Below are 23,717 nucleotides of genomic sequence, written 5' to 3' on the forward strand. Positions count from 1 at the left end.
TGGTATATAGTTACACAACAGATTTGAGCAAGTTATTTACAAGGCAAGCTCGCTCTAAGCTGGAGCAATTTGCCTCATTTTCCAGCCCTATCTGCCCCTATGCAGTCCTAGACGCTAGGCGCTCCTAGGGGCCATTGTGGCTGTCTGTACAATGAGAATCTGCCTTAGGTTTTAGTATCTCTTTCTAGTTGCTTTGGTGGTTTGCAAATCTTCTTATGGTAATTGAACGTTGTAAAAGAAGTTTCTAATCCAGTTGTAAGATTTTATCTTGATATATACAAGCAGAGATCTGCCTAACTTGAGCTCTGTTCGGAAATTTAAAAGAAGAAAAAATTAAAAAAAATTATTTGCAGGACATGATTGGCTCCCTTGTTTACCCACTCTTTGCCTATATTTAATAAGTATGTATGAGATCCAATATCTGAGTTGGGAGTCTAGAAGTTGCATGTGCTCATTTATGGAGAAACAAATTGCTTTATTTTGAATTTATGGTTTCAGGAAGATGACAGGAAGATGCTGCTTCTGGGCTTGTGTTTGCTGATGCAACAGGAGGCGGCCAAAATATCTGATCTTCACTGAAATGAAGATAAAATGGTCACACAATAGTTATCACATTCTCCCATTTTGAGCTGGTAATGACTTTTTGATGAACCTTGGATTTATTTTAGGTTATTATGCTGGAACATTACGTTGAAACAAAGGAGTCACACCAATGACTTGTTGAGCACAATGTTTTAAAGAAGTTAATAATAAATTCATGTTTCACATATAGATATGGACAAAATATCTGATGCTCAGTAAATGATATCTTCCGAAAAGAATAGTGGATTTTAGTTAAATACCGTTTTTGGCATTGTCGTATCCGTGTGATTTGGACTAGTTCCATCTTTCTCATTGTTTAGGGTGTTCTCAAGTGTCAAGTGCCTCTATACTTTTTTTTAACAAAGTTATGAGGTTAGGCAGACCCCTACCTGCATTAGAAAATCAAAGACAACTTCACCTAGATGGTCCCCTGCAGCACCACCATATCCAACACCAGTAGGACTAACCGAACCATCTGTGTTTACTTTAACGGTACCTATAACATGTTTACTCCATTGCACAAGATTGGTAGCTTCACTTTGTATTGTGTATCAACCCCTAATCTATCGGGTAGTACTCAAAGACTGATGCTGTCAAGAACTTCTTTGACTATCGAGTATCAACCTCAATACTAGTACCCTTTATACTTGAGATATTAAACCTTTGGACAGTGTTGGAAATTTTATACTTCTAGGCAACAAAAGATGATATTAAATTTACATCTTGACGTTCCAATTAGATATGACGTCTCATTTCTATCTTAATCTTCATTACCTTGGAAGTTAAACCCACCGACTACCCACTGGATTGGTCTTCATATCCCTGTTCAAATCAAGAGAGTGTAACTTGTTGAGTGGATAGTCTCATCATACCATCTCTAACTCTCTGCAATTCAGTTCAGATATCAAATTCAGTCCTTCAATTTTTAGGGATTCCCCTGGTAAATATCTCCAGAAGTTGCTATTATGGTGCCTAAAAGTTTTTGGCATGTATTTTGTCATTACATTGTAATTAGTGTGCCTAATTTCTACCTTGTAATGCCATGGGATTCCAAGATTTTTCGTGTAATGTTTCCTTACATTGTTATTATGAGGTCACCTGCCATTTAATTTCCAGCCGAAGCATCTTAAGCAATCCCTCACTTTGTTATTTCCTGTTGTGCATGAGGCCTCCACAGCCTTTTAATTCATATTTCCTTTCGTGCGCGAGTCTGACACATTCTTTCACTTTCATATTTTGGTTTTGTGCTAGAGGCATATAGTGTATAGGAAATAACATTTTTTGTTAGTTGTGTATTTAACTTTGTTGATCATATCTCGCCCATTGGTGGTGCTTTCTAAGCGAGCTGGAGGCAAGGAGGCAAGTTGGACCGTTCCCCAACCTGTGACCTCTGTTGTTGATTTTTTTTGACATTATGCTTTTTTCTTTCTTACAATGAGCTGAGTTGTGGTATCAAGTTTTTGACAGGATTGTAAATCTTGAAATGTCAGAAAAATTGGTGACAACGTCAAAATTTTAAAGAAAATTTGTAGTTCAGAGAATAGTATATATCATTTTTATCAGGTGAACTTTGAGGGGGGGGGGGGGGAGAGAGAGAATATATAGACCTTTTTTAGTTATCTTTTTTTTTTTCAACAACTGCATTTTGGTCTTTCTTTCGTTTCATTCTTCTGGTTTTTGCATAAACTTGAATAATATTTATGTTTTGTGGATCCGCTAGGCTTAATATGTAAACGCTTCTATTCTTTTATTTACCAGTACTGCATCTAAGAGTAGTAAATTTAATTTTTCGAGTGGTGTTCCAAAGGTGCAAAAGCTGCTAGTATATAGATTTCTTTAGGTAAGGGTTCCAGGGACATAAGGACATAAATTGGACATGTAAATAAGCTCATGATAGTTTGACATAGTTTGTAGCATATGAAGACCTTTCTGTACTATTCTCACTTTATTACTTGCTGAAAATCAGGACAAACTCAAGTAAAACTTCAAAAACGCTGTTATCATGCAGATCTTTTACCTCAAATGTCAATTAGTTAAATACTTGAGGAAATGCGTTTGTATATGATTTGGGTGAAAGAAGAAATGAAATATTGAAAATGTATTCCCTGGAAAGATGTTGTTAGAAAGGATTATGTTATGTAATCACTTATTTTGTTAATTGTATCATGTACATCAAAGTTAATTTGAGTGCATCTAAGCGAGCCTCACTGTACCTAATGCATGGCCTTTAAGGTTGTTGATATTTTTATTCAGGTTTTTGTTTTCTTTTGTCTATGTGTATCAGGAGAGTTGAAGAATCTTAGGAGTCATTGCAGGAGAAACACATGGAAGATGCAGAGCCAAAGATGTTGAGGAAACTGAACTTAAAGCTGCTGAAGTGGCCACCATACTTCTTAGGACAGTTAGGAGGATGGGGGTTATGCAGGTGGGGGTTCTTGTAGATAACAAAGCAGTGATGAATACATTAGCAGTACCACATTCAAGCTGTAGTTGGAATTTGTCAAGCTTTAGGGATTTGTTCCTGTTTTAAATAGTTGTAGAGAAAATCCCAGAACTCCGTTGCTCACCAACTTGTCCAATTGGATGAGTCTGCCTTTCTCTATCAGTAGCTGTATTTTGGACCTAGTATTGCTATTGAATGAATGGGGAAGGATTATTCGGAAAAAAAAGGGTTGAAGAATCTAGAAATGACCTTGTCTTCAGGTTTATGACAGTAACTTAAATTTTTGGATGTCATAAAAATATAGAAAAAGCCTACTGAAAATTGCGAAGTGAAAAATGGTATTCATTTGGTGGTATACAAGTGCTTTGACGGGATAGCTTTAAGATAGCACGGTAGGCATGCTCACATATAGGAGGTTGTTAGTTGTTACTTAAGTCGCAAGCAGCTAAGCCTTGGGAAAACCCTCCAAGTTGGAGTCACGTCTGTAAATCCAAAACCGATGTAAAATTTGGGGTGACACAGAAATCCAAAATCGTGTTCGTGCCGGATCACGGGTTGAGAGAGCAAATCCAAACCCAACCCATTTGATAAACAGGTCGAGATGGTTCAACCCGAAACCAACTTGCCAATTTAATGGGTTACTTGAGCCGCTAAACTAGCGGGTCATACTCGGATCTGGTAAACAGATAAACTGTTAGTAAATTTTAACTTTTACAAACACAAACTAACTGAGAAACAACAATGGATTAAGTATGGATTTATTAAAAAAGTTTGAATTTATTAAAAAGACATGGTTTATTGTTACATAACATATACTGCTGCTACTGATCATTCTATTTTGTTTTATGTAGTTGGGATATGATGATATTTAAAATATTAGGAAATTATCTCAAAACAAGTCATACGGGTCACGGGTTGATGACCCAATTTATTAGACCCGCAAACTAATCAGGTCTACTCATGGGTTTATTGGGTTAACATATGTGATCATAACCCAACTCCATTTATTTGACAGGTTCTCTTAAATGACCCATTTTTTTTCCTAATCCGAACCCACTAATTTCGTGTCGGGTTCGCGGGTTGTGTACAAAACTGCCACCCTTCCCATCAAAAAAATAAAACCTATATTATAGCATTTTCGCCAACTAACAATATAAAATAAAAATTTTAATGGTTTAGGTGCTCCAGAAACCAAAATTTCAACTTATGTGTAAGTCGTGCTCGGAAAAACTCAACCAATGTCCAATGTCAGTGCAATTTTAGGGTGACGTTGTACAAATTTTTTGGTCGGGAATTTGGATTGTAAACACAAAGAAATAACAATTTGGGCTTTAACACCAAACAACTACGCTAAGTTGGTAAAATCTTTGGGTGATGGTATTAGAGATATGGAGCTCGTACCCCCACCAAACAAAACAGGCTTGCCAGCAAAAACAAAAATAAGTAAATAAAATAATAAAAATCACCAAGACGGTTGGTCGATTTGTATCAAAAATTGAATTTTGTAAATTTGAATGGGTTTAAATTGGAATAAACGGAAGATTAAATACAAATATTTGAGCTAAAGGTTTAAAAGGGGAAAAGAAATATATGGTCGATATATGTCAAGAAATTGGAAATAGGCATTAAAAAAATAATGTAGCGATATTCTTGGTAAGTTGGTATCATGTGAAATATTGACAATTTTTCGGTATACCCTAGTTTTTAGAAGCAACTACGAGAACCTTCCCTTTTAAGTTTTCACTGCCTTTGTGTTTGACTAGAGACCTGCTGGCCTTTGTCTTACGCGTTGCAGGGCTTATACTATTTATAGTAATAACATGCTGGTAAATATTCTTTCTTCATTTATTTGATATTAAAAACCTTCTAAGCCAAAATTCTATCCACTTATTGACGGATAGTGCTACACGGACTTACTTTTTAGACCTACCATTGCATGTCAATCAATAATTATGTCAATGTTATAATCTTGAATGTTATTGACATAATTATTCAATGTCAATGTTATTGACATAATTATGTTATAATCTTGAATGTTATGTTATTGACAGAATTATTCAATAACATAATTATGTTATGTGATTGACATGCAATAATTATGTTATTGACATAATTATTATAACATAACATAACATATGTCAATGTTATGTTATTGAATTATGTTATTCAATAATTATTATGACATAACTAGAGAATTATGTTATTGAATAATTATGTCAATGTTATGTCAATGTTATTCAATAACAATAACTTAATGTTAATGTTATGTCAATGTCAATGCTACACGGATATGTTATTTCTATGTAAATCAATAATTATGTCTATTGACACTTCAGTAGGTTCAAATAGTACGTCAAATAAGTGGTCGGTCCAGCATTACTGCTTATTTAACTCTAAAATATGCATTTTTTTTTTCAAACTACTACTTATTGACATTGACATGTGGTCATGTGTAATAAGAAAGTTTGCAATTTTGCATTTGTTTCTATGTTTAGGATTTGCCATATGTTATTATGTTATGTTATTGAATAACATTGACATATAACATAACATAATTATTTGACATATTGAATAATTATTTGTTTCTATGTCTAACATAACATAATTATTTGACATAACATAACATAATGTTATTGAATAATTATTTGTTTATTTGAACTCTAAAATATGCACTTTTCTTCAAACTACTACTTATTGACATTGACATGTGTAATAAGAAAGTTTGCAATTTTGTATTTGTTTCTATGTCTAGGATTTGCCACTAACACAAGTGGATATTCTGTGTCCTCCAAGACATATTAAATTAAAATTTAAGGTGAGGTTAGTGGAGATAAGATATTAAGTGTGGGTCATAGTGGGATAAATGTGCTGATTTGCCTAAGTGATTCTAGAGAACAAAATGACTGAAAATGTCAAAAATTTTCCTATTCCAACACTTGCTCATGATGACTATGTGAACAACCTTTTTGAATTTGACTCTTGTTCATTTGTTGCAAATGTTCGGTATTACGACAAGAAAACTGGAAGATTGGTGATAGGAGGGTACAATTCAAATTTGTATGATTTGGTTAACCAAAATCCCTGGCCTTTTTTTTCTATGGCAAGATGGGAAATTGACGTTCACTCCCAAGATGAGGAATATCATACTATCAGTGTTGTTTGGATACGAATATTTCACCAAATGTGATAAGACTTTGCTTTATGGAGATGATGCGAGGAATATCATTTTTTTGGAAGGGGATGAGGACCATGAATATCCACGAATTATTAACTGTTATTTTGGCGGTTTTGGTAAGTTAAGTGTTTTGCTTTGGTATCATTTGATATTTTATTGTATAATATCACTTTTCGAATATATGATAACGCGTGTTTTTTTTTTCTTATTGTAGTTGAGAACAATTATTATATACTGAAAAGTTTGTTTGATCAGTTACTAAAAGTATTGCAAACTTCACTAGGAAACGATCGTGCAAATTATTCTGCAGTAATAAGCAATTTATTCAAAGTTCTGAAAAACCATGGCACGTAAGAGTCTAGACACTTTAGAACATTTATGTTTAAGTTCACCAAAACTCACAAATATTCTTCTAATTTGGTTTTAATAAAAGTCATTTGTGCTAATTGCAGGGACTTTAACCTAGCATCAAATCACTCAGCTCTTTGGCGAGAAGGGAGCTCTATTAGATATGTTTTAGAAGCGAATGCATTTTTGCTGGAAAAAAACATTAATAGAGCTACAACAAAACTAGCAAATATTGATATTGATAGCTTTAGGTGGAGGACTACAATTGAAAATGACAATGGTCCAAATCGGCTTTATAAAGCGGCTGTTGCAAGATTATGCCGGGATCCAAAATAGAAAAAGACTGAAATGCCTTATTCTGATGACGTCCTTAGGCTTTTGAAGTTGAAGAGAGATATGCTTGTTTGTGTTGGTCCAAATAGTAGGTCAAATAAGTGGTCGGTCTAGCATTACTGCTTATTGAACTCTAAAATATGCACTTTTATTCAAACTACTACTTATTGACATTGACATGTACATGTGTAATAAAAAAATTTGCAATTTTGTATTTGTTTCTATGTCTAGGATTTGTCATATGTTATTATGTTATGTTATTGAATCATTATTGAATAACATTGACATATAACATAACATAATTATTTGACATATTGAATAATTATTTGTTTCTATGTTTAACATAACATAATTATTTGACATAACATAATATAACATAATTATTTGACATAACATAACATAATGTTATTGAATAATTATTTGTTTCAATATATCTAGGATTTGTCATAGGGTATACCCTAGCTTTTAGGAGCGAATACGAGAACCTTCCCTTTTAAGTTTTCACTACTTTTGTACTTGACTAGAGACCTTGCCTTTGTCTTACACGTTGTAGGGCTTCTACTATTTATAGTAATAACATGGCGGTAAGTATTCTTTCTTCATTTATTTGATATTAAAAACCTTCTAAGTTGAAATTCTCTCCACTTATTGACGAATAGCGGACTTACTTTTTAGACCTACCATTGCATGTCAATCAATAATTATGTCAATGTCAATGTTATTGACATAATTATGTTATAATCTTTAATGTTATGTTATTGACATAATTATTATAACATAACATAACATAACATATGTTATTGAATTATGTTATTCAATAATTATTATGACATAACTAGAGAATTATATTATTGAATAATTATGTCAATGTTATTCAATGTTATGTTAATTAATAATTATATCAATGTTATTCAATGTTAATAGATAACTTAATATCAATGTTATGTCATTGTCAATGCTACACAGACATGTTATTTCTATGTAAATCAATAATTATAACTTTTGACACTTCAGTAGGTCCAAATAGTAGGTCGAAGGTCGGTCTAGTATTACTGTTTATTGAACTCTAAAATATGCATTTTTTTTTCAAACTACTACTTATTGACATTGACATGTGTAATAAGAAAGTTTGCAATTTTGTAGTTGTTTCTATGTCTAGGATTTGCCATATGTTATTATGTTATGTTATTGAATAACATTGACATATAACATAACATAATTATTTGACATAACATAACATAATGTTATTGAATAATTATTTGTTTATTTGAACTCTAAAATATGCACTTTTCTTCAAACTACTACTTATTGACATTGACATGTGTAATAAGAAAGTTTGCAATTTTGTATTTGTTTCTATGTCTAGGATTTGCCACCAACACAAGTGGATATTCTATGGCCTCCAAGACATTAAATTAAAAGTTGAAGGTGAGGTTAGTGGAGATAAAGATCTTAAGTGTGGGTCATAGTGGGATAAATGGGCTGATTTGCCTAAGTGACTCTAGAGGACAAAATGACTGGGAAAATGTCAAAATTTTTCCTATTCCAACACTTGCTCATGATGAATATGTCGATAACCTTTTTGAATATGTTGCAAATGTTCGGTATTACGACAAGGAAACTGGAAGATTGGTGATAGCAGGGTATAATTCAAATTTGTATGATTTGGTTAACCAAAATCCCTAGACTTTTTTTCTATGGCAAGATGGAAAATTGACGTTCACTCCCAAGATGAGGAATATCATACTATCAGTGTTGCTTGGATACGAATATTTCACCAAACGTGATAAGACTTTGCTTTATGGAGATGATGCGAGGAATATCATTTTTTGGGAAGGGGATGAGGACCATGAATATCCACGAATTATTAACTGTTATTTTGGCGGTTTTGGTTAGTTAAATGTTTTGCTTTGGCATCATTTGATATTTTATTGTATAATATCACTTTCGAATACATGATAACGCGTTTTTTTTTTCTTATTGTAGTTGAGAACAATTATTATATGCTGAAAAGTTTGTTTGACCAGTTACTAAAAGTATTGCAAACTTCACTTTGAAACGATTGTGCAAATTATTTTGCAGTAATAAGCAATTTATTCAAAGTTCTGAAAAACCATGGCACGTAAGAGTCTAGACACTTTAGAATATTTATGTTTAAGTTCACAAAAACTCACAAATATTCTTCTAATTTGGTTTTAATAAAAGTCATTTGTGCTAATTGCAGGGACTTTAACCTAGCATCAAATCACCCAGTTCTTTGGCGAGCAGGGAGCTTTATTAGATATGTTTTAGAAGCGAATGCATTTGTGCTGGAAAAAAACATTAATAGAGCTACAACAAAACTAGCAAATATTGATATTGATAACTTTAGGTGGAGGACTAAAATTGAAAATGACAATGGTCATCCAAATTGGCTTTATAAAGCGGCTGTTGCAAGATTATGTCGGGATCCAAAATAGAAAAAGACTAAAATGCCTTATTCTGATGACGTCCTCGGGCTTTTGAAATTGAAGAGAGATATGCTTAGCTATTGCAAAGGCTCATTGGATTACAATGTTCTTGAGAAATTGGACAAGTTGTTTCCAAGTTTCAATTATCTGGCATATAATCAAATGGTTTGTTCATGTTTTATTTATTTGTTCTAATTAATGCTATGAGTTTTATTTGCAAACACTTGACTAATATTACTGAATGTTTTTTTTTTAGAGGCTTTTAAACTTCCAATTCAAAGAAAACCCATTTCTTCAACTAACTAGTTGAAGATGTTTCGAGATGTTTGGTGTTGTCCGTAAGTTTCTTCATATGATGTTTCCACGTGCTATCAATATCTTCTATGCCAAAAATCACAACTTAAATCCACCTTTTTAGGTACGTTAGACACTTTTGTGTAAAACCATGTTTTTCACTTTAGTTGCCTTGTGCAATGTTGTTGTATTTTATACCTGAAACCATAAGTAAGACACGGATATATTCGACGTTAGATGACAAATTAGTAGAAAATGTTGTTTGTCCCTGTATCTCTAATGATTTTGTCATAAACATTAGAGAGGATAGTGGTAGTACTGTCATTCAGTCTTACTATTTAAGAAAGAAAACTATAACATCCTCCATTAAGTTAATAGGTTGGATTGTGAAGCACGAGTGTGCTGCCTGAATTATGATTTTTTTTATAGCATTTTGTAAGTAGGTTTGTGTTTTTTAGACACCAATCACACCATGCAGCCACGTCAAACATCTTGTCTACAATTTGGGTACTTAGAAGACCAATTTGTTATCGACTTAATCCAATATCTAACCTAAAGTAGGTACAAGTTATTATTTTCGTGTTAAATTATTAGAGATTTTTCCTTAGACGTCAGGCCCGTGCTAGAGAAGCCCATACATAAAGTAATCCAAGAAATGATACTTGCAAAGCTCTCTATGTAAATTTGTTAGTGATTAAGTTTTAAAGGTTTTTGATATCCCTTGTTGCCATTGTACTGAAATTGTTGTATTCTTCTGTGACAGAAAACTGAGCAGGAGAAGGAAGAGAAGCTTGTGGGCAAGGTATGCTTGCGCTTCATCATTTTCTAGATCTGTGTTCTGTCATCATGTGATAAATACATTTTTAAGTTCCATTTGGACTGGAGTCTTCTAACATAAGTGAGAGTAGTACTCTATTTAGAGTGAATTTAGAGCGACTGGGTGTGATATAACATAAGTTGCTCTAATGATCTAGTACTCTATTTCTTTCTACTTTTAGAAAAAAAAGGAGGTAGATAATTCTTATCTTCTCTAACCCTCATGTTCTGTTCCATTTATGGTAAAATCTTTCACTGCTAACAGTGTTGAGTTCAGAAACGGAATTACTCCTTCTCTTCTCCTATCTTCATGCTTTGTTCTCTTTTCGGTTAAATCCTCCACTGATAACAGTGTTGAGTTCGGAAAAGAAACTAATACTTATTTTTTATCCTCCTCCTTCATTTTTTTTGTTTCCACTATTGGTAAAATCCTTCACTGTCTACAGTGAGAGTTCTTTAGTGTAATCAAACCCTTCGACAATGGCGGTGGTACTTGAAAAAGAAGTTGGAAACGAAGCTTTTTGCCCATGAGCATTCTTAGGTGGGCAACCGTCAACCTCCCAAGTGATTGTTGCGGTTGGAGGAACATCCACCGTTATTGATGCTCGAGCTCAGACGCAGACCCCTAGTGCTGCTCGAGGTATGTCTTATACTTCAGTAACAAAACCTCGATATGGTCGTAATGTTGATGTAGCTTCTCTGCCAATTCCTGGCAATCAAGGTGGGTTTCCAACCATCTCTTTGATTGTGGAAGAAGTCGACAAAGGCATTGCTATTTGTTCTAGGTCTCTGGTAGGAAGACTGGACTTAACAAAGATTAAACTAAATAGGGTTCAAACTTTAGTGATCGAGAAATGGTGCCCCGAAAGGGAACTGGCAAATTAATTACGCCTCTGGGAAGGGGCTATCTAATGTTTAGGTTCGATTCTTAGGATGAATAGATCATGGGTTTTTGATTCTCAAGTGCTTAGATTACAAAAATGGACCCCCAATTTTTAAACAGAAAAGGAAGTTCAATCTCATGCAGCTGTTTGGGTACGATTCCCAGGCATTAGCTTGGAGTACTGGGAAGTCAGAAATCTATTGGCAATGGGTCGTGCAATGGGTAGACCCATTCATGTTGATGAAACCACTACTAAGAGGGAATTGGGTTACTTTGCTAGTGTTTTTGTGGATATTGATATGTCTAAATCTATTCCTGATAAGCTTTGGATTAAATCAAAGAAACATGGGATTGGTTTTTGGTAGAAAGTGGTGCTGGGAAAGATTCCTGATTTTTGCAATCATTGCAAGTCACTTGGTCATCTGGTAGGGAGCTGCAGATCTTTGAAGAAGGATTTGGCTAAAAACAAAGATACTAAAGTTGTTGTTGTTGTCCCTGACAAGGACGTTATGGTTGGAACTGTTACTGGTTCAACTGCAGCTGAGAAACCTATATCTAAGAGCCAAAAAAAGAAGTGGAGAAAGAAGTATAATAAGAGTAACAAGGGTACGTCTGGCGCCAAAGATTCTCAAGGATGTGAGACACTTCAAGTAACACCCCCCTGGCCCTACAATATCACCGCCAGTCCCTGATGGCAGTACAGTAATTGAACTACAAGCTCTTCCTACTGCAGTAAATGAAAAAGCTTCAAATCCAGTTATTGCTGTTAGTGAGGAAGGCTGTATTTCAACGGCTGCCGAGGTAGTAACAACTCAGAGCTCACCAACAGTGGCAAACAATTCAGGGATGATCGAGTGTTCGATTGATAGGAATGCAAGCATTGTTAATCATCATAGTTCTCCTGGTGATGACAATACTGCTACTCATTATTCACCTCAAATAATGATTGATGGGGTGATTTCTTCATTGATCTCCATGGTGCTAACGCAGATGCCTCGGTTCTTCAATCTGAGCATGTCTTGGGGTTGAATGGAAATGGTGAGGAGTCAGCCACTCCAGAAGAACTACTCAGTGTGGTAGTGTCGGATAGCTTTGAAACCTAAGAAGTGGTGCCAGTTGTTCAAACTCTTACTACTTCAGTTTCTATGGAAGCTGCCGCACCCCAAGGTCAAGTTGTCTCCGGGCGAGGCGGTCTTCACAAGGTGGGTTGACATGGCTGAAGGTCAAGATGATGGCTTCATCCCAGTTTCACATAAAAAGCCTAATAAAGGTGTTAAGAACAAAGTCATTGCTCCACCACCAACAACTAGGTCAAGACAACAAGTTACTCCTCTTCCAACTAGTCTTTAATGAAGATTGTTTATTGGAATATTAGAGGTACTATTAAAAATAATGCCGTAGCTAGATTGAAAGTCATCTTAAGTCACTTCAATGCTGATTTTGTGTGTCTTGCTGAGCCTATGGTTAAAGTTAGCAGTATATCATTATTCTTCTTGGGTTTAACTAATTATGATTGTCAGTTTCTTCATAACGAGGATAATGGGAATAAAGGAAATCTCTGACTCCTTTGGAGGAGAGGTATGAATGTGACTCTTGCTGCTAAATCCTCTCAACATATTTCTGTTTGGTATGAAGGTTGCTTCCTCTCTTTTGTCCATGCTAGAAGTAATTTAGTGTTGAGAAGGGACCTGTGGATTGACCTTCAGGCCTTGTACACGGATAACCCGTGGCTTTTGATTGGAGATTTTAATGCTATATTGAAGTCTTTTGAGAAAAGAGGTAGACGACCTCCTAGTAGCGCTGCCATGAATGAATTTATTTCAACAGTAAATTCTTGTCATCTATCGGAATGTGGCTATAGTGGAGTTAAATTCACTTGGTGTAATAACCAACATGGTACAAATAGAGTTTTATGCAAGTTGGATAGAGCTCTATGCAGTGAAGGTTGGTTGGATAAATTCCCTGGATGGCGGTATAAAGTCCTATGTAGGTTGGGATCAGATCATTCTCCATTGCTTGGTAGTAATGTGGTGGTACCTAAACCAAGTAATATACCTTTCAGATTTGTGAAAGCATGGACCCACCATGAAGCGTTCCTCGGGTTTGTTAAGAGTTACTGGGAGCAACAGTTGGTGGCAACCCCAATTCTGACTCTTGTCAAGAAGCTCAAAAGGTTAAAGATTGCTCTTAAAGAAGGGAACTGGGATGTTTTTGGAAACTTGGATAGTAACATAGCGAAGGCCCAGGTGGATTTCATTGAAGCTCAAGTTATCTTTGACAAGGATCCTGAGAACATGAGTTTGAGTCTTGAAATCCAAGGAAAAGAGCTCCATCTAGAGTAAGCTTACCTGAATAAAGAATCTTTCTTGCGCCAAAAAAGCACTATTCAATGGGTAAATGAGGGGGCAAGAAACTCGGCCTTTTTCCATGCTACATGTAAAATGAGAACTACGAGATCTCTTATTGCCGAGCTTACTACAGAAGATGGCACCAATCTCATCACCCAAACAGACATCCAAAATCATATGGTAGACTATTTCCAGAATAAGTTTGCATATGAAGAAGTGGAGATTGATTATTCTCTTCTTAATCTCATTCCCCCTCTTGTAATAGTTGAAGATAGTCTGATGCTTAAGGCGATACCCTCCTTTGTTGAAGTACAAGATGTGGTTTTTAGAATGAAAGCTGATAGCTCATCTGGGCCGAACGGTTTTCAAGGTCACTTTTATCACAAATGTTGGCCGATAATCAAGAATGAAGTGTATTGGGCAGTTAAGTCTTTCTTCTTGGAGGGGCACATGCCCAATGGAGTGAATACCAATTTCTTAGTTCTTGTGCCGAAAGATAAGAATGCTACCAAAGCCTCGCAGTTTAGGCCTATATGCATGTCTAATTTCTTTGTAAAGATCCTTTCCAAAGTCTAACAATTGAGGTTAGAAGTGATTATTGGGAAACTTATCTCAAAAGAACAGTATGGGTTCATAAGAGGCAAGTGTATATAGTCAAACATCGGGTTAGCGTCCGAAATGGTGAATGAAATGCACAAGAAAAGATATGGTGGATCAGTGGGCCTCAAAATTGATATCACTCAGGCATACCACATTACTAGTTGGGACTTTCTTCATCAAGTTATGCTCAAGTTTGGGTTTTGTGACTGGTGGTGCAGTAGAATCTTTGTGATTATTAAAAGTGCAAAGATATCCATTTTAATAAATGGCGGTCCTTGTGGCTTCTTGAATGTTGGAAGGGGTTTGAGATAATTAAGGAGACCCAATTTCTCCCCTTCTCTTTGCTTTGGTTGAGGATACTTTGAGCAGAGGGCTAAACTCATTGAGAACTCTAGGCATTTCTAAGCATTTTGTCACTGTTAAAGGGTTTCCTGCTCCAACGCATATCATTTTCGCAAATGATATCTTTGTTTTCCTCAAAGGGGAGCTGAAGGGCATTAAAGCAATTGCCAAACTGTTGGAGTCGTATTAGAACTCTTCGGGTTAATACATGAACAGAAACAAAAGCAAGATGTTCTCGGGGCATATTAGTGCTACAAGGTTACAAAGAATCAAAGATGTTATGGGGATTCAAGTGGGAGTATTACCTGATAGATACATGGGTGCTCCATTAATTCAAGGTCGGGCAACCAAAGCGCACCTTTCTTGCATCACCGATAAGATTAAACATAGGCTTGCCAGCTGGAGGGGTATATTGTTGTCCTTTCAAGGTAGAATAATGTTGATCAAATCGGTTCTTGGCAGTATTCCAGTCTACAATATGAGTGTTTTCAAATGGCCCATGGGAATAATAAAAGAATGTGAAACTTTAATGAGAACTTTCTCTGGTCGGGAAATCCTATGGAGAGTAAGAAAATCACAGTTGCTTGGGAAAAAGTCTGCAAACCTTATGATGAGGGAGGGCTAGGAATTAGAAGGCTGAGAGAGGTGAATTTGTCACTCTTAATGAAGCTTGCTTGGCAAGTCCTCACAGGTAAAGATGAGTTTGCTTATTTCATGCGGCAAAAGTACTTCAGTCGTACGTGCTGGTGACTTTATAAGCAGGCATCATGTCACCACTACTATTGGAGGTGGAATTAAATGGGCTTTGGGTGAGGTGCTGGAGAGAACCGAATGGATCCTTGGTGATGGGAGATCGGTCAGTTTGTGGCGGGACAAATGGTTGGGCACCCACTCACTGCAACATCAGTTACACCTACCTCATGGGGCTTTGAAATGCCTCAAAGTAAAGGTTGGTGATCTCATCGTAAATGGCCAATGGTCTATTCCACAATCAGTTCATAATATTTTTATGCACGTGGGGATGCATGAGATCCAACTACCAACTCTAAACTTGCAAAGAGCAGATTATAGAAAGCGATGTAGTTCTTATGTTAAGCATCTTTGGTTGTCTGCAGTAGTTGGAGGCATGGTTACTCTATGGAAGCATTGGAACCTAATTGTTTTTTAGGACAAGAAGAACAACTTCAGGTGGTGTCAGAAGCAAATCATAAATTCAGTACAACAATCCAATTTTTTATCGAAAGGTACAATGAAGAACTCTGTTCGAGACCTTATAGTATGTGATTAAAAATTGGAATGTTCCTTGTAAGCCCAATAATGCTTCCGTTGATCAAAGAATGCAAATGGTGCCTCCCCTCACCTGGTTATATGAAAGCAAATTGTGATGGAGCGACAAAAGGCAATCCTGGTCCTGCTGGGATAAGTGCAACCTTTAGAGATGACAAAGGAGAATTCCGATTAGTCATGTGGAAAAAAATTGGTGTGAATACCAATTATTTGGCGGAAGTGCTTGCAATTTTGGAAGCTTTGGAAGTAGCCTTGGAGCGCGAATGGGTAAATATCTTAATAGAGTCTGATTCCTCTGCTGCAATTAAGGCTTTTGGGACTGGTAAGTTGCCTTGGTGGCTAACACAAAGGTGGGAGAACTTTAAGGGAAAGGTAGTTAATTGTATCTTCACCACCACATGGAGAGAAGCCAATTTCTCGGCTGATCTTGCAGCAAACAAAGCGACTACAATGCCATCTACCCAGACCTATCTGTTTGAAGGAAGGCCAGCTTGGATATTCAAGTGGGAATCTCCTCACTTAGCATATTTTCGGTTTGTGAACTAGTGGTAGTGTACATGATTGGTAATGGTATGGAGGATCTACCTAGTAGGGAAGTCATATCCATTACAATGATGCAGTCCCCTCTATATAGGTTTTTCCCTTTTATGTTGTTTCTCTCATCTTACTTTCTCCTTCACCTACCAATCTACCATGTAACTTTTCTCTTTCTTATTAATAAAATTTCAAGCTCACTTCAAAAAAAAAAAAAAAGAAAAAAAGACTGGAGTCTTCTACTGTGTAATGATTCAGGATTTCAGCCTTCCAGATAGACCAACATATTCCACTTTATCTAGACTTAATTTTATCGATCAGAAAAAGGAAAAATTGTTTGGCGATTTGGTATACTTGAGTCTTAGACTTATTTTAGGCTTATGTTAAACTTCATTTTCTTAGAGTTTATCACCAATACTGCACTAACCAATATCCACTAATCCACTGTATTGTTTGGACGTGTCTAATAACTAATTAGCTATCTGCTAGAGCTGAAGCGTGAAGATCAAAGACTGCTTCTGTTTTTAGATTAGGGTTAGGTAGGGATAACAACCACTTATATAATTGGTCTAAGCCATTATATTTAAACCTTTAGAAAATTTTATCTAGGTACCACCTAGGGGGTTATTGGGTTCAAAGCATAGCTAGTAATTCGCCGTTTAATTCGCGAATTATTCACGTATTATAAGGATTTCCGTATAAAACGAACAAGATGGCGAATATTTGAAAGATGTGGTTTAATACACGAATTTTGGACTGGGCTTATTATTGCCAAATTATAATGTCCGAATTCTTAAAATTAAAAAAAAAAGGGGACTTTTATTGTAAAAGTTGGAAACTGGAAATGGAAACTCTCGTACTTTAATACTTGAAAAACTCAACCGACTAAAAAAGTAAAGATTAAAGAACCCCTAAATGCTTAGACTAAAGAATAAGAAAATCATGTGTTTAGTTCTTGAAGGCTTTAAGCCATAGCTAGAAAACATATTCCACCATTTTTTACTTCTTGAAGCCATAGCCTTGAAAATCAAAACTCAAAAGCAATCTTGTTTACTGGGAATGGATGTGTTGGTTGTACGTTTTTTATTTTGTTTGTATTAGTAATAGTAAGTAGAACAAAAATTTTGACATTTGTATTATTTTTTCATGAATAAAATTGTAAAAATAAAAATAAAAACGTTATATCAAAGTTTTAAATGTAAAATATATAGCCGAATTTTAAAGGAATGCATGCATATTATACCCGTTTAAAACACGTATATCGTATTTTTGCCGTTAACGTTTTATTGGACCGAATATTTAAAAGTATTATTATTAAACATTTCGAATCTTAGGCGAATAATTTCCGTATCGAACTTTTGTCGTCCACGAATTTACTATCTGTGTCTTCAAAGACCTATTTCCTGACTCCTAGACCATGAACCATAAAGGCAGAGATGCGTCCGTAATTGTGAAATGTAACTTGTGCCAAGGTCTTGGGAATATGTGAATCAAGCGGTCCTTTGTTACAAAAAAGATTCATCTGTTCGTCAGGTTATCTGAACTATTTTGTCATAATGTACAGTATTTGTGTTAACTCAGTTATTATGTGAAACGCTGGAACTGAGGTGTATCAACTGACAAAAAGAGAAACAATGGCTTATTTGGAGTGGTAATTGCTGACAGAGATATGGGATGGGACATGCAATACTAATTTTCTGGTTAATGCATAAGTACTTGCTTGCGTGGTTTCACTTATTACATAAGTTTCTTTTGAGTATCATATAGATTGCCCTTAGCTGTTAGGTTGTCTCTATAGTTAGCACTTGCGAGAAAGTAATGTACTGGTGGTAGATACCATTTCATTCTAGAGGGAATCTGTTAAAGTGGCTATCTCAAAACACATGCACGCACTCTGATAATTTATTCCTAATTTAATATTAAATTTCTATTTATCAAAGTCTTAAAAAATCTTGGAGTAGTATTAGGTTTTACATATCTTCTTGAAGAGTCTATGTGTTAACGAGAAAGCAGTACTTTGTATCTCGTGGGAGTATTTATCCGTGTTCAATTGCTCAATTTGTCCAAACAACAGTTTCTAGTTGCCGTGTGGTTCGCTGTTTGAACTATTGTGCGGCCTTTCAAACCGAGGGAAAAGAGGTAGAGAGTTAACCTCCCCATCTCTAGTAATATGCAGGTATCTTAAACTCTAACTAAGAGCAGCTGGTTAATTCTTACTCAGTCTCTGATTCACAAGAGATTAGGAATTTTTTTAGCTGAAGATGAAAATTTGAGTATCTCTAGGTTAATTGACAAGAGATGACTAGATAAGGCATTTCCTTTAAAATGTTCTGTATTGTCTGTGTTAATAAGGTTTTTCTGAAATACAAGTTAAGTAATTCAATGGAAAAAGATTTTGTTCACAATTTTAGGGCTCAGACTTCTGAATTGTTCATCTCATAACCACTTGCAGTTAAACTGCCAAAATAAAACGAAAAAACCTAAAACAGAATCACCAAAATCACCAAATTCTGGTTTCTGGAATTTATTTCTCTCTCAACGTCTTAGTTATGGCAAAAATAGCTCCAACCACAGCGACGATTACTCCAGATATTATAATTGTTGACTTGAGTTTCTGTGTGGCATCTTTCCTTTCCTGTTGTTGATTCTCTTTCTTGGCTTGGGCTTGCTCCTGCAAGGTAAAAATTCAAATATATTATTGGGTAAATGGCGTGCACACTTATTTTCTTTTACTGGCATTACGTATTTACATGCACATTTAACACTCAGTATATTGTTTCATACCGGACTGTGCTGGGGGCGTAGTCATTTGGTTTTGTTACGTGTGGATATATTTCTGAAAAAGTCTGAGGTTCGTTTTAATACACTTGTTAATACGCAGTCTTAAACATTATCGAAGGGAATCGTTTTCATCAAAATGGGATTGCCAAAAGAGTAATGATTTAGAGAGGGTACCCTTACCCTCAGTCCTCAGCCTTGTTATTGAGGGTGAGATTTTGGATCCTCAGAATAAGACATACTTCATTATGCAAATATCAATCCAACGGTAAAAAGTGTCATAAAAAATATGTTGCTTTAGTACCCTTTCACCCTTTGAAGAATTTCTCTTGCCAAAATCACGTAAGCAGGCAGCAGGCAATATGCAATGCGCGTACATTCCAAATAAAAGCAATAAATAGCTGACACATTATGTGATTATGGCGCTCTGGCAGCACCATATGGTGACATAGGTTTAAGAAGACCTATTTAACGCAAAAGATGTATAGAAATGAAGAAATCCCTCCGGAAACATAAACTTAATCGTCCTGCAACCCAACTTTTGGCAACATCAGTCCAAACTCCAAAGACACCTCTCATCCATAAAAATCAATTTAACTAAACTTTTCTTAATGACATGCATGATCTCGATTATATTTAATTATTATTATTTTTTTTCCAAACGAAGATCATTTATAATCACAATGAGAAGAGTATTGTATTGTACATCATAGCTTGGAATTATCCATGAAAGTAGGTTAGTTACCTCATATTCCTTAGATTGAGCTACTACAGAGGAAATCGGATCCGCGGTAAATTCCATAGTTGTGGCCCGAGTTAAATCTCCAACAACATCGGCTTCCGGAAATTCTTGTACCCTTGTTGGACTTGCCATTTTCTGGGATTAAATTTGTTAAAATGTTCTAAAAAGGGCAGTGACAAAGGAAGAGCAAATAAAGAGAGAGAGAGAGAGAGACGAAGGTGCCTCCAACAATCTAAATTCTATTAGCGCTATGGTGCAAAGGTACCAACATGAATGTAGGTCACACGTAGCAATCTGTTTCGGAACTTCCGTGATTATGGTGTATTGGTGTTTCTAGAGTGGATCGTGTCACTGGCTTGAATTTATTTTTCCTTTGAAGTTTAAACTTTAAACTGCATGTACGCAAAAAATGTAGGAGAATCAACCAATTCAAACAAAACCTTGTGTGGACCTAAATACTGTCGATGAGTTTGGTTGGCAGGCCATCTCTCAATGCCTGTCCAAGGCCCTTCATTAAATTCATCGTGTCATTAGCTCAGGCCCAAGGCCGGTCGATTACGAACAGTCCCTTAAGTATAGAACGGGGTACGTAGTTCTTGGATTTCTTAGTATAGTTTGTTTAGTGACTAATCAATCTTCCTCGCCGTTTTTTTTTAAGGTAGATTATGAGTTTATGCCGGAACATACGTACGTACACCTCACAAGAAAATGCGTAGATATACTTCAACTATTTAAACTGACCTGTGGTGTCATCCCTTCACACTGTTGTAATGGCTTGACCAGCATATCTGTTAAGATGGTTCATGGTTGGCAGAGCAACAACTAACATTTTCTTATCATCTCTTCGACTCTTCCCACTCTCATTTCTTATCACTTTCTTTGTGTTGTGAATAATTAACTGCGGAAACAACGTTACCCACACCAAACGGATCAATCCTACACAAAGATTGATCTTTCTCAATAGACAAGACTTCAACACCCTCCAAGCAATATCCCAACACTTCTCAATATCAAATAACAAGCATATGAAATAAAACAATCAATGTAAAAGAAGAACAAACCACAAGGCGAGATATATGGTGGTTCGGCAATTTTGCCTACTTCCACACCGCGAGTTCCAAGCTTTACTAGATGTCGAGATGGCGATTACAAGTCTCTCTCAATTCACTCACAAAGAATGAACACTCAACTCACAAAGAATTGTTCTCTTGTAATCACTCTCTTTCTTGGTTTTGGAAAAGTTAGTTTTTCAAAAAAAGCGATTTTGTTTTTATACCAAAAACCAAAAATGCATGATTCTTTGTGCGAGGCCCGAAAAAGACTGGAAGGCTGGCGCGGCCCGGTGTTAAAGTCATGGCCATGGCGGGCGCTTTTCTTTGGGGCATCTAAATCAACGGAGTAGTGGCCGAGTCGGCGCTTCACTCGGCCTTGGTAGCGCTCGGCCGTGAAAAATGAATTTTCTCTACATTCTCCACCTCGGTGAGGTTTTAACACATAAAACCAAGCCCGAACACATCCAACAAGATCACATCCGGTGGAACACCTCCGGCCAAGGAAGACTTCGCGATCAAAGCCGAAGGGCTATGCCCATACGGGGCTCTTTCAAACATGTAGGATTTGGAGCAAGTCCAAACGGTGTTGGAACTTAACTCCGGTGACAACTTTTCGTCGGCATATCGGCCGGGGTTTGTCATGGGTGTCTACTTTCTCAAGTGCTACATCACCATCCTCAACGACATCCCGGTATAAAGTGATATCGGACATCAATATGCTTGGTCCGACCATGATGAACTTGGTTCTTCGCCAAATGAATAGCACTCGACTATCCACAATACACAACAACAACTGCTTTCGCTCGATACCCAAATCATCTAGAAGACCCCGAAGCCATAGTGCCTCTTTCATTTGCCTCGCCATCGCCATATACTCTGCCTCGGTGATGTCGATAGAGCAAGCGTAGCACATAGCATAGACCTCCAACTAACCGGTGCACCATGCATCATAAACACATAACCGATGGTCGATCGTCGTCTATCTAGATCACTGCATAATCGAATCCACAAACCCACCGACATAACAAGTGCCTCCACCATAAGCTAATCCCACATCCAAAGTACCGCTTCAAGTACCTTAGTACCCATTTCATCGCCTCCCCAATCTTTGCTTCCCGGATTTGCCATATACACTCCACAACACTAACGCACGCAAGGAAATGTCCGGGCGTGTGTGCACACCATAGCATACATCAAACTACCCACGGCACTTGCATAAGGAACATTAGCCATATGCTTTTGTTCCTCCACCGAACTAGGAGAGAACTTAGCTGAAAGCCTAAAATGCCCAGCTAAAGGAGTAGAAACCGACTTTGCATTCTCCATACCAAATCGAGAAATTACTTTCTGAATGTATTTCTTCTGAGATACAACTATCCGTCGCTTCTTCCTATCTCTGTCAATCTCCATGCCCAGTATCTTCTTGGCTCCACCTAAGTCTTTCATCTCAAACTCAGAGCTAAGTTGAGATTTCAACTTGTCTATCTCCACCATGCTTTTGGAAGCAATAAGCATGTCATCCACATAAAGGGGAGATAGATGAAGTCATTACCACGAAGCCTTCTAAAGTAGACCACAAAGGTCATACTTGCCCGGTTGTACTCATGTTGCATCATGAATGTGTCAAAGCTTTGTACCATTGCACAGGCGATTGCTTTAACCCGTCTGATGACCGATTCAATTTGCATACATAATCTTCTTTCAAGAAGCGACAAACCCTTGGGTTGTCTCATATAGATCTCTTCTTCCAAGTCCCCATGCAAAGCGGTTTTCACATCAAGTTGCTCTAACTCCCGGTTAAGTGAGCAACTAAACTTAATAACACACGAATGGGCGTATGTTTGACCACCGGGAAAATACCTCATTGTAGTCAACTCCTTCCTTCACGTGAAAAACCGCTTTGCTACCACTCTTGCCTTGTACCCGATCTTTGTCGGACTTCGGGGAAGGACCTCTTTCTTTTCGAACACCCATTTCTTTGCCGATAGTCCTTTTGCCCTTTGGCAATAAAACTAGGTCCCATGTGTGATTTTTATCAAGAGATTCCATCTCTGCTTGCATAACTACTAACCAATCTCTGTAATGAGCATCTCTAACGGCTTCCTTGAAGCTATCGGCTCATCATCTTCGATATTCGGTGCATATGCCACTAAATCCACGACCATAGTGTTTCACCGGCTTCGTGCCCATACTTGTGCACTTCTTTAACTTGTCTCTGGCCTAGAATTCACCACTACAAGTTCGCGGATGCTCTTGCTCTTCTTCTGTTCTTTGTGTGGTTCCATGATTTGGTACCTCATCATGATCTAACCGATCATCTGCGTCGGACAACTCAAGCTCGGTGGCGAACTTCTATGGACTTCGCCCATTACGCCCGACTACTTCCGAAACTTCTTGAAGATAACCGCGGAAGTCTCATCAAAAGTAACATCTCTGGCGACCCGGGGAACTTGTGGGCTTCTAGACACCACAATCGTATCCGCTTTACCCCATTTGCGAAGCCTAAAGAATATGGCCTTCTTAGCTCTAGGATCTAGTTTGCATCCCTCACATGGTAGTAAGTCTGTCGATCCAAACACTTTCATAAGATACTATAATCACCGGGTTACGACCACACCTCATAAGGTGTCACCGCAATCTATAAATTTGATGCGGTGACCTATTATACGGGTAACACGCCATGGACACCATCGCCCAATACTCTTTGCCT

The 23,717-nt window shown here is 36.8% G+C and overlaps 1 protein-coding gene and 2 long non-coding RNA genes across 3 annotated transcripts; 2 read left to right on the forward strand and 1 right to left on the reverse strand.

Annotated features, from left to right (window-relative positions):
* Window positions 1–61: 61 nt before the first annotated feature.
* Window positions 62–3,307, forward strand: LOC147482922 (uncharacterized). The gene is made up of 2 exons (XR_015205016.1): window positions 62–632; window positions 2,867–3,307. It is a non-coding gene; the product is annotated as an uncharacterized LOC147482922 (long non-coding RNA).
* A 9,597-nt stretch (window positions 3,308–12,904) lies between these two features.
* Window positions 12,905–13,666, forward strand: LOC147482923 (uncharacterized). The gene has a single exon (XM_086579452.1). The coding sequence runs from the start codon at window positions 12,905–12,907 to the stop codon at window positions 13,664–13,666; it is 762 nt and encodes a 253-aa protein (XP_086435578.1).
* A 5,122-nt stretch (window positions 13,667–18,788) lies between these two features.
* Window positions 18,789–20,359, reverse strand: LOC147482924 (uncharacterized). Its single transcript, XR_015206851.1, has 2 exons — window positions 19,959–20,359; window positions 18,789–19,106 (listed from the first exon to the last, which is right to left on the reverse strand). It is a non-coding gene; the product is annotated as an uncharacterized LOC147482924 (long non-coding RNA).
* Between the last annotated feature and the right edge of the window lie 3,358 nt (window positions 20,360–23,717).

This window comes from Coptis chinensis, chromosome 8, assembly GCF_015680905.1.
Source record: "Coptis chinensis isolate HL-2020 chromosome 8, ASM1568090v1, whole genome shotgun sequence".
NCBI classification, from domain to species: domain Eukaryota; kingdom Viridiplantae; phylum Streptophyta; class Magnoliopsida; order Ranunculales; family Ranunculaceae; genus Coptis; species Coptis chinensis.